At 29.6% G+C, this 16,927-nt stretch overlaps 1 protein-coding gene across 1 annotated transcript in view; it reads right to left on the reverse strand.

The window, feature by feature from the left end:
• The window catches only part of LOC114329412 (uncharacterized), a 241,311-nt gene that overhangs the window by 54,011 nt on the left and 170,373 nt on the right, over positions 1–16,927 (reverse strand). The window contains exon 10 of the mRNA XM_028278501.2: positions 15,887–16,101. Within this exon, the coding sequence (XP_028134302.1) occupies positions 15,887–16,101 (215 nt within the window). The remainder of the gene's footprint in view (positions 1–15,886; positions 16,102–16,927) is intronic.

Below are 16,927 nucleotides of genomic sequence, written 5' to 3' on the forward strand. Positions count from 1 at the left end.
TCGCGCTGTATCTCCTAAACTAGGAATCCTACAGAAAATTTAATTACACATAAAATGTAGCAAATTAAATTTTCTACAATGTTATCAGCCGGTTTCCGAAACGTTATTCAAATCTCCGATCATCTAATCGGCTGTCAGATTTGATCAACTGTTAACCTGTGATGGGTTTCTCAAACGCCAATTATTGTAAAATTGCATGATCATAGATCATGTAATCGATGATCTGACACACGATTTGGTAGCGATACTGTCACAATTGGCTGTTATCCTTCAAAATTTTAATTATATTAACCTCTAAATCCAAACTTGTATCTTTAGATTCTAAAGGTGCATTCTCTCTTACGTACTGTCACTTTTGTTTGGAGCAAGAATTGAACGCGAGCATTTTAAAAATGAGGCTAGGTATTGTGACAAAAGTTGGAGATATAAAACAGTTTATTTATGATCTATAATATTTTATAATCTTATTTTTATTTTTGGTCTATATATTTACTTTTTATATTTATTTTTAATTTATTTACCGGCTGTTTTATTGTCTTCAAAGTTAGCTGCTATAATTTCTCACACGTTTTCCCTCTTACTTAAATCGCTATTCGCGGTGTGCAAGTACTTGGAAGGGGAAACGAGAAACGACCCTGCGCGAGTCGCGGAGAAATATTGCAACTATCTTAAATAATTCATATTGTCAATTGAAAATTGAAATTGTCAAATTGACGTATATTTCATACCTTCTGTCAATGAAGCAGAAAAATTATATATTGCTCCACAATATTGATATGATATGCAATTATGATATAAAGGTAAATTTAATTAATTGTATTTTGCTTGCAGTACTGCATTTTAATAACTAATTTTATTTACTACACTACATACGTTGACGTTTTCATAACATAACCTGAATCTTATTTTTTCTTCTTATTATTTTTTTGGACTGTGGCCTTGACAATTATCCAGTAACCAGGACTAATATAATTGGCCAATATAATTAAAAGTGCGAATTTTAGTATAGAGCGTAGAAATAGGGGTCGCTTTGCCGAACTTGCACGGTCCCAATAATCATTATGTTCTGCTTTTTAGAGCTCTGGCTTCTCAAAAAATAGCTCCATGAGTCTAGCATCCTTGTTACCTTACATTTTTAAAAGAAAAAAAATATAAATTATATAATCAAATATAAAAAATGTCCGAGATATCCATGTTCTGCAAGTTAAATAAATATTTTAAATTATTTCTTCCATAAAAAAATCTTATTTTTATTGAATAATATGATTTATATCATTTATATATGTGTTATTTGACATTTTTTTCCCGGAATTTGTTAATTGCAGTAATTAAAAAACTAAAAAAACTCTTAACAGCCCGTTAATCGACGGATAGTCGCAGATTAGGTAACAGTCCATTTTTACCGCCGTTTGACAAGCGAAACTGGTTAATCGACCTTTCGCAGACTCAAAACATTCATGATCGGCTGTTAACTAACGATTAATCTTTTGTCAGGTGATTGACTGTTGTTAAAACTAGTTTGTTTGACGTTTCTGACGCATTTAATCTATTGTTAATCGTCGATTACATAATCTTTGAGATGATCATCCTTTCGGAAACCGGGCGAAAAAATCTATTACTTTTTATCGTCAAGTGACCAACAAAAAAGTTATAAACAAAAATAAGAGAAAATTTTGTAAGAAGTTTCCTTTTGGAGGTTATAACTTTTTTTCCGTTCATTTCACAATAAAATAACATCACAGCAATTTTGTAGAGGATTTTTCAATGCACAATTTTCACTACAAATTTGTTTAATTTTATTTATTATCTAGGTTTTACAGCGCTCCAAACTTGACCAGATTCTCCAATTCTCATAGAAAAACAATAATTTTCTATCTACAGGGTGTTAGTAAATAAGTATGAAAAATTTTAAGGGCTAATTCTACATGAAAAATTAATGCCGGTTTGCTCTATAAACATATGTCCGCAAATGCTTAGTTTCCGAGATACGGGGTGTCGAAATTTTTATTTCAAACTGCCAATTTATTTATTGCTTTAAGACCAGTCGAGCTATGAAAATGAAATTTGGTGAGTTTTAGGAGATAGTTATTACGCATTTTTTGACATACAATTAAGAATTTTGTATTCATCATTGGCGCGCCTACAGGTAATGGTCTGAATTTTTTTAAAGAAAAAAATAGTACGCCACTGAAATATTTCGAAATAAAAATTATTTTTAAATTCCACGTTTAATTTTTGATAAAAAACCTTTCTTACCTTTTTTTCATATGATGCACCGTTTTTATGCAAAAAAATAAAACATCTTGGCGCGTATTTTTCATTTCTTAATACATCAACAATAACTATCTAATATAATAATACTAAACTAGAACAATAACAGAAAATATTACTAATAAGATTTCAACTAGGTGCAAAGCTGCAAAAAATGTTTAAAATGATCTCCTTTACAGGTAACAGAAGAATTTTATATTTATCATTGGCGCGTGTACGGGCAATGGTCTGAATTTTTTGAAGAAAAAAATAGTACGCCACTGAGATATGTCAAACTAAAAATCATTTTTGAATTCCTCATTCAATTTACGAGAAAAAATCTTTCTTGGCTTTTTTTACACGAGGCGCCGTTTTTATACAAAAAATAAAACATGTTAACGCTTACAAAGTATTTGAGGTAGTTTCCATATGCATAGAAACTTAGTTCAAATACTTTGTAAACGTTAAGATGTTTTATTTTTTTGGATAAGGAGGGCGCCGCATATGAAAAAAAGGCAAGAAAGATTTTTTGTCGTAAATTGAACTAGCAATTCAAACATGATTTTTAATTTGACATATCTCAGTGGCGTACTATTTTTCTCTTAAAAATTTCAGACCATTACCCATACGCGCGCTAATGATGAATATAAAATTCTTCTATAACCTCTAAAGGAGGTATTTTTAACATTTGTTGTAGTTCTGCACCTAGTTAAAATCTTATTAGTAATATTTTCTGTTATTGTTCCAGTTTAGTATTATTATATTGGATATTTCTTGATAAAGTAATTAAAAAATACGCGTCAAGATGTTTTATTTTTCTGCATAAAAACGGTGCACCATATGAAAAAAGGCAAGAATGATTTTTTATTATAAATTAGACATGAAATTTAAAAATAATTTATTTCGAAATATCTCAGTGGCGTACTATTTTTTTCTTTAAAAAATTCAGACCATTACCCGTAGGCGCGCCAATGATGAATACAAAATTCTTAATTGTATGTCAAAAAATGCGTAATAACTACCTCCTAAAACTCACCAAATTTCATTTTCATAGTCAACTGGTCTTAGAGCAATAAATAAATTGGCAGTTTGAAATAAAAATTTCAACACCCCGTATCTCGGAAACTAAGCATTTGCGGACATATGTTTACAGAGCAAACCGGCATTAATTTTTCATGTAGAATTAGCCGTTAAAATTTTTCATACTTATTTAATAATACTCTGTATATTAGGCGAGCGGCATCAACCGTTATGCCGACCACGAAAATCAAATTTAAGGTGAATGACCAATTTTGGTCTATTTTTATGTTTTCGAGGTCGCTGAATCCGAATATGAAGTTTATTTTTATCTAGAGTTGGTGGAACATGTACAAAAATCAAATTTTATACAAAAATGCCAAAAATCAATTTTGATGATTTTTCAAATTTACCTCGCTGTATCTTTGGTCGCTGTAAATATTTCCTTTTGAAAGTTTTACTGTGTCATCTTTGAAGTATGTAGATAACAATGGAATTTGTCCAAAATGTTTAAACACATTTAAAAAGGAGTTGTTAATTATTAAACATTTTGTCATCATATTTCGTTAGTTTCATATTTACTTAAAAAAGTTGAGTGACAAACTTTTTAGTTTCGAAAGAGAGAGATCGAAAGAGGACTGAAGATATCAGAAGACAATGTAACGTACAATGTATAAATGAATGGACTGTGACGAATTTCTAACTGAGGCCGGCCGTGCCCCTAGCAGTCAACAAACAACGGCGACACGTCATCGACGAGTAATGTCTCCGCTAATCCAGAATTTTCCCGATGAATGGCGGAGACCTGCCTCAGGCGTTCCAAATGTTCTCGAAGCAGAGCCGTATCTATATAAGCGGATGATTTTTAAGCAGCAGTCAGTCAGTTAATATATTCGACGCGATATATTGTTACGTTGTTGTGAGCGGGTTTGAAATGTATTATGTGTTATTTTTAAAGTAGATAAATAAATATTTGCAAATGAATTAAATAAGTTAGTAAGTGTAAAATAAATTAGATATATTGTTGTTAAATAAGTGTTAACTGTAAGTGTTATAAATAAACAATTTCAAGTAAGTCTTTTATTTATTTAATAATAATTAAAAGTCAATTCGCGTAACAGGACACTCAATAGAAAAAAAGAATGGAACACCACATAACCAGAATGGGGGAGACACGTGTGATCAAAATAGCAAGAGATAAATCACCAATCGGTAGAAGAAGCATCGGCCGACCTCGCAAAAGATGGAGTGACATCCTTCCATAGAGGTATCAATCCGCGAATGAACAAGCAGAATTGCTTATAAAGAGGAAGAAGAAAAAGAAAAATAAACTAAGCTGATCGTGTTTTGATATATCTTCAGTGGTATCAAAAATTCTTGAATAAAAACAATTTTTTTTTAAATTAATAAATTAATTTTCAATTTCTTGAGCCAGAAAATTTATAACTTGGTTTTGTATTTGGGGGCTCAAGTAATTTGTTTTTAAGTTATTGTTTTTTATCGATTAATTTTACTCCGTTCTTTAACGATAAAATATTGCAAAACCTCTAAATTTTAAAGAACCGCTTGGATTGACATGAAATTTGGCATACACATAGCTAACAAGTCAAAGAAAAAAAGTGATATTGTGCCGATATGTGCTTTTGCCCTGGGGGTGGTTTTCACCCCCTCTTGGGGGTGAAAAAATATTCGTCCAAAGAAAGTCAGGAAATGGATAAACTGGCTAATTTTAAGTAACTTTTGATCTATACAGTTTTTTCACTAAGTCAATACTTTTCGAGTTATTTGGAAGTGAATATGTTCATTTTTTCAACAAAATAACTACGCTTTTAGACGGTTTTTCGCAAATAACTCAAATAGTAAGTATTTTCTCAAAAAAAACATTCTTAGCAAAAATATAGCCTGTAAAAAATTTAAAAAAAAATGGTGTATACATAACGTCTCTACACCTAGTAGAAGCAGAGTTATAGCTAATGAAAATAGGTTCATATTCGTCAAATTCCAAATGAAATACTTTAACGTGAAATAACCAAAAATGAAGCACATTTTGGGGAAAACTCATTACAACTCATTTAAAGTGTTTAAAAAAAGCTTCATTTTTGTTTTATAAAAAAAATTTCTAGTATCAAAATTAAACAAGTTACGCTCAAAATAAAGTTAGTCCCTTTTGGTTTTGGTAAAAAAATCGAGAAAACCACCCCCTAATTAGTATCTTAAATGAACTTAATCGTTACAAATTCACAAGTTTCTTGACTCGTGTATATATTTTTATATGATCTGTAAGTTTCATCGGTTCAAAGTCCTTACTATTGAAAGGACTGTAGTTAAAAGGGGTTGAACGAGTCACTGATCACGAATGTATGCAAATTTAGAAACACCAAATCTTAATCAATTTTTGTCTAACAGAAAAACAAAAAAATACATGATATTCAGAAAAGCAAATCTGACTTTTTTTGTTTTTCGAGATTTTTGGTGTCTAACAATTTTTAAGTTATTTTGAAAAAAAGCACATTTTTCAAAATTTAAATTTTTAAAAATTTTACTTTGAAACCAAATTTTTTCAAAAATAAGCACTTTGAATCGATGAAACTTACAGATCATATAAACACAACATAAATAAAATAATTTGTGGAGCGGTAATGATTAATTTCATTTAAGTTTCTAATTAGGGGTTGGTCTTCCCGATTTTTTTTTGCAAAAATAAAAGGGACGAACTTTATTTTGAGCGTAACTTGCTTAAATTTAATGCTAGAAACTTTTTGTAAAAACAGAAATAAAGCTTTTTTAAACACTTTAAAAAAGTTAAAATGGATATTCCCCAAAAAGTGCTTAATTTTTTCGATATTTCACGTCGAAATATTCTATTTGAAATTTGGTGAATATAAATCTATTTTTCATTGGCTATAACTCTAGTTCTACGAGATCCAGAGACCTAACGCGTACACCATTTTTTTAACTTTTTTTATAGGCTATATTTTTGCTAAGAACGTTTTTTCGACAAAATACTTACTTTTTGAGTTATTTGCGAAAAACCGTCAAAAAATGTGGTTATTTTGTTGAAAAATGAACATATTCACTCGCAAATAACTCGAAAAGTGTTGACTTGGCGAAAAAGCTCTATAGAACAAAAGTTACTTAAAATTAGTTAGTTTACCCATTTACGGACTTATTTTGGACATATATTTTTTCACCCCCAACAAGGGGTGAAAGTCACCCCCAGGGCAAAAGCACACATCGGCACAATATCACTTTTTTTCTTTGACATGTAAGCTATACGCATGCCAAATTTCATGTCAATCCAAGCGGTTCTTTAAAATTTAGAGCAAAAACCGTGAAAGAATAGACTATTTAGCTAAAACAGGATCATATTTATCTAGTAAAAGAACCAACGACAAAAAATTACCTTTTTGGAATTCACTTTCATCTAAACTACCAATATGTCCACGAGACGCAAAATTGCACCCGGAAAGAGTAAGAGTTACGTCAATTCGAGGGTTTAGTGTCGAACAACGTTATCTACATTTTTTGTGAAATTGAGATATATCTATAATCGAGTTCACCGTTTTCGACTTCATTTAGTAACAAAAACCTGTATCTTTATCTGAAGCAGATTACAAAATACATTAAACGTTAACTACCAATTGTGAAAAAATTGTTCATGTCAAAAACATCTAAGAGGTGATAACGATATTTCACAGTGAATTTCGCGATACATCAAAAACAGTTATCGACTGTTAACGTTTATTGATACTAATTTATTAAGCTGTACATAATTGTAGACAGCGTTATTATTATAATTCGTATTTGTTTGAAAAACGTCATTTTGATACTGAATAGCTAAATACATTTGTTTATTTTCGATGCTGTTCGATTCTTCCATCTGATTACTCATTACATGATTACAATAATCTGATTACTCATTACATTTATTAGTTTTGCCGAAGTTAAAAGAAAACATACAGGGTGCGCCAAACCTCTGGTATTCTTTGATTACGGCTAAACTATGAGATATACAAAAAAATGTTTATAACAAAACTAATGTGTATCAAAGAGGTCTATAATTTAAAATTATTTTCAATTATACAGGGTGAGTCAGAACGAAGGTATGAACCAAAGTTGTATTTTTTTAAATGGAACACCCTATATATTAAATCATTTTTGAATATATTATTTAAAAATATGAAAAATTTGTATAAGGTCTTATAGGCCTAAAGTTAATAATTTTCGAAATATTTACATTTTTATTGAGAAAAATGGTAATATTTATAGGGTTGTGTATTATGTTTCCAAGGAAATAAAAATTTAGGTGATAGGTCAAAGTTTTTAAAATATAGTGTTATTTTTAAATAATTTAATATTTTTTACTTTTAGCCATAAAATATACAGTGTGATCACTATTTGCAAATACAAAATTTTCTCATTTTTTTAAATGGGACACTCTGTATATTAGTTTTGCGTTTTGTAGTAAATATTACAACCTTTCTTTTGGTATAAGGTTTCGTTTTGTAGATATTTAAAAAAACTATAGATTTTACGTTTTTGCGGATTTTTTATTTAAAAATTTTTTTGAAAAAAAAATAATTATAATCTGGTTTTAGAAACATACACTAAAATATAAAATATGAAAATAAAAACGTAATTAAAGATTAAAATAAATCGTATGCTAGTACAATTCAATTGAATTTAATAACTTTAAATTATTTTACAAAAAACATTTTACCATATTAATGAATGCATAAATTAGTTACTAAATTAAATAAACAACCAAATTTTAAATCAACCGTAGTAATTCTTCTACCGCAGCAACTTTCCTGTACCAAATTAATTGTTAGTTATATTGTATTTACGAGTAAGATCAGTTAATAACTTTTTAATTTACCTACATCTTGAGAACGTATAAAGTATGCTTTCAAACAAATGAACGTTATGGAAGTATATTAAGAAGTAAATAGTATCTATGTACCTACTAGTGTCACAAAAGCTGGTAATAATTTCTAATGGTTTCGCCCAAAACAAATGTCATATCCAAAAATTTTTCGGTTAAAAAATTAAAATTTAAAATATAAAAAATTGTTACAAAAATTTCAACTACAAAAGTATTACCAGCTTTTGTGACACCAGTAAATACTATTTATATTAATAAATAATTTGGCTGATACATTTAACATTCAGCTGTTTTAAAGCATACTTTATAATAATTTTTATATTCTCAAGATGTATGATGTATGTAAGTAAATTTAAAAGGTAAATTAAAAGTTTAACTAAATACAATTTAACTAACAATTAATTTGGTACAGGAAAGTTGCTGTAGTAGAAAAATTACTACGGTTGATTTAAAATTTGGTTGTTTATTTAATTTAGTAACTAATTTATGGTAAAATATTTTTTGTAAAATAATTTTAAGTTATTAAATTCAATTGAATTGTACTAGCATACGATTTATTTTAATCTTTAATTACGTTTTTATTTTCATATTTTATATTTTAGTGTGTTTCTAAAACCAGATTATAATTATATTTTTTGCAAAAAAATTTTTAAATAAAAAATCCGCAAAAACGTAAAATCTATAGTTTTCTTTAAAATATCTACAAAACGAAACATGCTAGGTACATACAAACCTTATACCAAAAGAAAGGTTGTAATATTTACTACAAAATGCAAAACTAATATACAGGGTGTCCCATTAAAAAAAAATAGAAAATTTTGTATTTGCAAATAGTGATCACACTGTATATTTTATGGCTAAAAGTAAAAAATATTAAATTATTTAAAAATAACAATATATTTTAAAAATTTTGACCAATCACTTAAATTTTTATTTCTTTGGAAATACAATCCACAACCCTATAAATATTACCATTTTTTTCAATAAAAATGTAAATATTTCAAAAATTATTAACTTTAGGCCTATAAGACCTTATACAAATTTTTCATATTTTTAAATAATATATTCAAAAATGATTTAATATACAGGGTGTTCCATTTAAAAAAATACAACTTTAGTTCATACCTTCGTTCGACTCACCTTGTATAATCAAAAATAATTTTAGAATATAGACCTCTTTGATACACATTAGTTTTGTTATAAACATTTTTTTGTATATCTCATAGTTTAGCCGTAATCAAAGAAAACCAGAGGTTTGGCGCACCCTGTATATGTTATTTTTTTATTGCCGGTTACGTATATATATTTGTGGTAATTATTTAATATTTTGATTATGTCAGTGTTTAACAGAAAAATGTCCAGTCGTAGCACAAAACTTTGTATGACACGAAGCACTAACGGGTCTTGGATCTTGTGAGGTAGCCTCTTGCCTTACAAATACAATGAAAAGTGAAGTTACTGGTAAATACTTCGCTTTTATGTCTGAAACTTGTTCGGGCCAAAATGGAAATTCAATTGTTTCCGCAATGTTTCTGTTTGCTGTTGGTACACTAAATATTTCAAAAATCGAGCAGCTACTTTTTGAGCCTGGACATTCCCAAATTGATTGTGATATGGTCTATGCCCACATCGAAAACGCGAGTAATGGCTTGGAAATTTATGATCCATCGGGATGGTATATGTACAGTGATTAAAATGGCTTTAAAGAAATCACAATACGAAGTAGATGAAATAGATCAGAAAGACATTTTGGATTTTAAAAAACTTCAAATTCAAATAATTAAAAATAAAAAAACTGACATTGAAGGAAATGTTGTCAAATGGTTGAACATAGTTTGGCTACAATATACATATTATAAAATAAGACACTACACACAGTTATTTCAAATATAATTTTAAAACAGACAACTTTATGAAATTTAAAATACAGAGAAGGCAACTTCGAACATTTTCAATTAACAAACTTGTGCCAAGAAGAAAATATGACAAACCGTTAACGATTAATAATAAAAAGGTAAAAGGTTTAGTAGAAATCTGTGAGCAAAAATTAAAGAACAATATCACTTCTTTTACTAGAATCTTCAAGGAAGGGGTGATGATCATAATGAAAATGTTTCAGAAGATGAAGACGTTTAAAGATGGTATAAGTACTTATTTAGAAATTTCATAAGTTTAATATTTGTATGTTATTAGAAAAATAAAGTTTTTATTTAAATACACTTATAACATTTTTAATAATACAGGGTTAGTGCTGCATTGTATATCCTGAAAATTTTGAAAATATCAGTGAATGTAAGTTAAAGTCAAACTGGATATCCTGAAAAAAGGGGAATATCAGGGAAATTTTCGCAACATTTTAGGGAAATTACATTTTTACATTGTCACTCAGCAGTACTAACCCTGTAGTAAAACTATTATTATCAGGTGCGACGTTAACGGTTACAAAAAATATATATCGGTAATATCAAAAAGCGTTATCAGGTCATTATTAGAAAAAAATTCTATTTTTTGTCTGTAGAATAACAATAACCTGTAATAATTTTTACAATAGATATGTCAAAGAAACCATAATAATACTATATAAATTTACAGATTTCTATTGTAATGTATTTTACCTCCGTAATCATAAATTTGTTGGCCGATATTACGTTTCAAAACAGTTTTTCGCATTTTCTGCCACTTTATGTTTTTGTAGTTAACGTCGTCGTTTGATACTAAACCCTCGAATTACCCGTCTCATTACTTCCTTCCAAATTCCCTATTTTGATGCTTATTAGGAAAATATGTTTTGGTCCCCAATTTAAAGAAAGTAAGTATTAAACTTAACGGCTTTAAGGGGCCCCTCCTAACGTCGGCACCCACCCCCCGCCTTGCGGGCCAGTCAGCTACGCCAGTGATGAGAACCCTTTATGTTTTTATGTTTTTAAAAGCTCCTTAACATCTATCTTAACAAACTATATTATGAAGAATGTGCAGATCTCACATTTATTTTTTATAAACAAAATGGCGGATCCAATATGGCGGAACGAAACTGTAAATATCAATGAATTTCCTTTTTATACTAATCACAAAAAGTATCGCATAATTTTTGAAACAGAAAAAAAGTTTAAAAATAATTTTTAATTTTTAGCAGAATGTCGTCTTCTTTAGGTGTATATGTTACAGTTCAAGTTGATTATCCAGTTGGAGTTGACTCCAACTAGTTGGAGTCAACTCTAACGGCTGGTTTCAGTAAAACTTGATTATAAATAGAAAATGAAGATTTATATTCAACATTTACTAGTAAAAGTAGACTCCAACTAGGAAAAGTATACTCTTCCCAATGCCATTTAGTAAAAGTTGATTCTGATTCACACAAACAGCCGATTCTAGAAATTAAATGTTACTGAACATGTTCAAATTAGTCTAGGCTGTATCGTCGCCCCCGTTAGGTAAATTACTCCGATTCGAATTTTTTGCACAAACTTACTCAAAAAGAGGTCCTTATAACAAATCTACTGGGTGCCAGGCAGTACCTTGATCGATAAATTGTTTAAACATTTTTTTTAGACAAATTCACAAAAATAATTTTTTCACTTCGAGTAATTTTTTTTTAGATCATTTGGGTTATTCTGAGCAAAAAAAGGTATTTTGTGATTTTTCACTAAAATTGATTGTTGTCGAGTTATACGCGATTTAAAATTTGAAAAATGCGAAAATAGCCATTTTCAAGGCTTAATAACTCGTTTAAAATCCATTATTATGAAAGTCAGAAAGTGACCAAATCAAAGTTTATAGCCCCCTCTACAAGATCCAGCAGAAATTTTTGTCACTATTTTATTACTAAGCTTTATCTTTAATTATTAACAATGAGCGCTAAGTGCGTATTAGGCGGTCGTCAATGGTGAGTGCTAAAGAGATGCACCATTCCGGCCGTCCAATGGTGAATCTCACTCGCACTCACATTGACGGCCGCCTCAATACACGCTTAGCGCTCATTGTTGATAATTAAAAATAATATCTTATTAATGAAATAATGACAAAAATTTCTTCAGGATCTTATAGAGTAAATCTTTGATTTTTTTTAGTTTCTGAGTTCACTAAAATCATTCATTATTGTACTCATTTGCCCTCATTTTCGGCAGTAAAGTAACACTTTGTTGTACTGAAAGAAGAATGTTACTTTACCTGCCGCGATTATTAATCAAATTAACCGAGATTGAATGTAAGTGGTCAATGGCAGCAATCGATTATTTATTTGAGTGAAATTAAAATTTATTTACTTTAACTATTAAAAATATTGTACAAAATTTATCTTATTATTAATAAAATTTATGTCAAAAAGTAAAATTCTCTAGTGTTTCGCAATTATATTCGTACAAAATAGATTGTTACTTCAGACACACTTTAAACCCTTCATGTACTGCTATCTATATTTACAATTTTCACACAATAAAACCTTTACATCAGCGGTTCTCAATCTTTTTGAGTCATGTACCATCTAAAGTTTCTTTTATTATATTTTAAGTTTTTGTGTGTTTTGTGTACCACCCCAAATAATGATATGTACCACCGGTGGCAAGGTTCATAAATAGACAGGTTGCATGGTAACTTTCCACCAATCAGCGTCGAGAATCTAATGGCGGGAGTGACGTCACCCAGAATGCTGCATTCAAATTCATTCACTTCACTCATTGAAATAAACTCGGAAAGTAGGAATGTATTGAAAATGTGTATATTTAAAAAAATACGTTTGGATTTTTAATGACTATTTATTTCATATATTCTTTAAAAAATGTGGTAGATACCTGTAGAGTTACAAAAAGCATAGAATATAATTGCAATTAAATATATGCAGTAGAATAGCATTACTAATACTTAATTAAAGCAGAAGGAGATTCTTTCTTGTGTATATATGGGACTAAATCATTCAAATATTCTAGGTATATTAATAATGGGTTGAATACAATTTACTTTTTTAAATGATTTTGAGTAGGTATATAATAATTTTGAATTGGGGATAATGCATGTATGTAGTACATTATTATAAATTCCTCCTAACATGTAAACCATGGTGAAAAAGAGATTCAACTAAAGATTTATGTATCAAAATTAGTAGTTTTTCCCTTAAGTTTAACATAAGAGCATCTGATTACGTTAGGTACTGGATTATAATATCTAAAACTATTAAAACATTATAATTCCATTCAATAGATACCTGTGAAGTTTTACATTAACAGTAAATTAGAAAAAAAAATACAATTTCAGTGCAATAAAGGGAATTCTGCCCATTATATATATTCATTTATAATTGTTTATTCAAACGATCTTGAGATGGCTGCAATATTGGTTATAATTTTATATGAAACAATTACATATAATAGATCTATTATCTATAGACTTATAGATATATTGTTCAATAAGTCTAAGCAGAATGTAACCTACACAGATGATGTAAACTTGATGTGAAGAACATCAAGAGACATTACAGAACTGTAATGTCTCTATACAAGAATGTCCTTTACTATACAATACAGTAGAAAGAAAATCCAGTAAGTAAGTAGGTACTTAATACAACCACATTAAAATGTATCTTAACACTTGTAAAAGAGTTTTGGGTTTAAGTTATTATACTAAAAACACTTAATGCTATCTATAGATACATTATATCTCAAGATATAAACACAAATTAAAACACTAACGATATTTAATAACAAAATATAGCCTCCAAACCACGTATCCTATTATGTTTACAAACAATTCGTAAAATTGATCGTCTGGGTGACGTCACGATGACAATATTTCATTTGTCAATGTCAAAGTTACCATACAACCTATGGTATAGGGACCTTGCACCGTTGGTACATGTACCACAGATTGAGAACCGCTGCTTTACATAATATGAGATTGAGAAATTATTTTTGTGAATTTGGTTAACAAAGATTGGTTAAACAATTTTTCGACCGCGGTACCGCGTGACACCCTGTGTATTTGTTATAAGGATTGTTATACGGATGTATTTCTTTGAGTAAGTTTGTGCAAAAAATCGAATCAGAGTAATTTACCTAACGGGGGCGACGTTACAGACTATACTAATAAGTAGTTGAAACGGTCAAAACAAAGAAACGCACACTCATCAAAAATGCACTTGAGATTCTCATATAATCAACATTTACTGAATCGATCCAGGAAGAGTCAACTCCAACTAGTAAAAGTTGATTTAAATTTTTAAAATCAACTTTTACTGCTCGTTTCAGTTGGAGTTGACTCCAACTAGTTGGAGTCAACTTTAACTGAGAATCAACTTGAACTGTAACATATACAAACCGATAACATTTCATGATAAAGTGTGTTTTTGCAGAAAAAAAAACAGTACACAAAACGTTGTTAAAAAAGAATATTTGTTTTGGACATTTGTGTTAGAGCATTTTTATCTGTGCACTATGTCTGCTTGAGATTTCAATGAGGAGGTGCGCTCTTACAAAAAATGAGTAATATAAAGAACAAGCAGCCCAAATTTTAGCTTAAATTAAATTACAGATTGCTTAAATTAAAGATGGATGATGGCAGCAATATATTACTGATGTTATGGGAATCCACCAATCCAGCGTTTCAAGTGCTTTGAAGGTACATACAGAGCAAGTGGAGGATACACAAGAAGACCAGTTCCAGGACTTCCCAGGTGCATGAACCCCGCAGATGAACGTTATTTACATCTGCAGACTTTGCGTACACATCATGCTACAGCTAGACAACTGCGAAATGATCTTTCTGACAGTTCGTAACCCGACAAATGGTAACAGACAATTCGTAACGGCGACAGTTCGTAAATATACATATTAGAACACCGTATGGATCGTATGCATTGCATATACTCCTACACTAAAAGTAATGGTACTTTTTTTAAGAATACTTTTTCTTGGATAACGTGTCATCCAAAATTATTCTCACCATAGGTGGCTCTGAACGACAGAGATGGAGGCCAATAAAGTAAAGAAGGAGAAGAAGAATATACCTAAATATACGCTCTGAGCTTCGCTGGTGTCGCTCCTAGCGGTTACTAATTCAACTTTCACCGGTAATTTTTAAATTTATTATTTAATTGTTATCGCTTAATATTTACAACGCAAAAAAGTAATTAAATTGTAGTCGATTTTTTTAAGATTTTGCTAATCATTTTGACGTTCTATTGATAAAATATGAATTTCTTACTTCAGATACTTTCACAATTATCGTGTAGATGGCGCTAAGATTAATAGATTAATTTATAATTACATATTACGGAACATTAAAAAAACTTAAATTCAGTATTTAAAACGTAAGTATATTTAAGGTAAAAATATATACGACAGCTTTGACCAACTAATATTTTTTATAATTAATGTTTTTAATTTTAATTTTAAATTAATCACTTTGACATGTATGTCAAATTTCCGGTAAACGTTTACAGACTTGCCACTACAGGCGCTCGCGAATTTGTAAATATCCCCTCTACGTACGAGCTCACAGCGTATAACTATAAATAACCATATATAACCATATAGAAGAACTATGTGACGTCACGGGTTGTTTGAACTATTTTAAATCACAGATTTTAAATTTGTACTTCTAAGTTACTATGAGTTTTTGAGGCGTGAAATTTTGGAAATCTTATTTTTAAACAAAACTGAACATTATTATGTAATAAAAAAATGTGCACGTTCCCTATTAATATTTATTATAAAGATACATTTATAAACTTATCATAAAACTTACCTATCCCCCATTTTAGCTGAATTTATAGGTACATCTATAGAGGCACTTACATTCGAAGTGCTGCTTCTTCTAGTAGGATTCTTTGTAGGGACATTTTTAGGAGTAACGTTGTTTGGATTATATCCAACGTCACTTTCATAAGGTTGTTTCTTGGTCGGTGTTACTTTCTTTTTTTGAGGTCTATCATTTTGAACTGTCTTCAAAAATCGACGGACCTATTAAAATGAACATTTGAAATATCACGGATAATTAGCAGACGATATGTACTCATATACAGGGTTGCGAAAAAGTCTGGAACTGAAAACCGAAGTGCCTAAATTGAAGTTCAAACCTTATTTTATCAGCTACCGATAAGCAATTCGGTCTTTACCCCAGGCTGTGGGTGAAAAAACGTGATAGAACTCAGGAATTTTTGAAACCTATCAGGTGTTGTAAAGGACGATGCCAGGAATAACTTATACTAAAATGTAACCAAAAATTTTGTGCGGTTTTTTATTTATGACGATTTTCATTTGTTAAATTTACAATTTTTAAAGATTTTTAATTTTCCAGGTTAGGATATTCATTTTAGAGAAACACTTTTAAATAGAAAATTGTAGTGAATTAAAAAACCTACAATTTGAGCTATGGCAAGTTTAATTTCGTTAATACGTTATTTCAAAACAGCCTGCGAAAGGTCCAAAATGGGCGTTTTTTGCAATTGTCTTATTTATTGTAAAAATAACTTTTATGTATTTTTTAAGGCTTTAAAATGAAGATCTTTCAATACTAAATATAAAAAAAATTTGTAGTGCCCGATTGGTGAACTTGTTGTTTATCCCAAGAGGTCAAATGTCCAAGGCTATAACTTTTTGAAAAAAAATTGTACAGAGTTAATCCAAGATCCACTCTCCTTCGAAAGACATATTTTCATATTCTGATGTAAATAAATGCGTATAACATTTTTCAACCTATTATTTCTGGTTTGAAAATAAGGGGGCAAATTTCGTTATAAACATTTAGAACTGAAGGCGCCCCTGTACATCCTATGAGTTTTTAACT

This window comes from Diabrotica virgifera, chromosome 7 (assembly GCF_917563875.1).
Source record: "Diabrotica virgifera virgifera chromosome 7, PGI_DIABVI_V3a".
NCBI classification, from domain to species: domain Eukaryota; kingdom Metazoa; phylum Arthropoda; class Insecta; order Coleoptera; family Chrysomelidae; genus Diabrotica; species Diabrotica virgifera.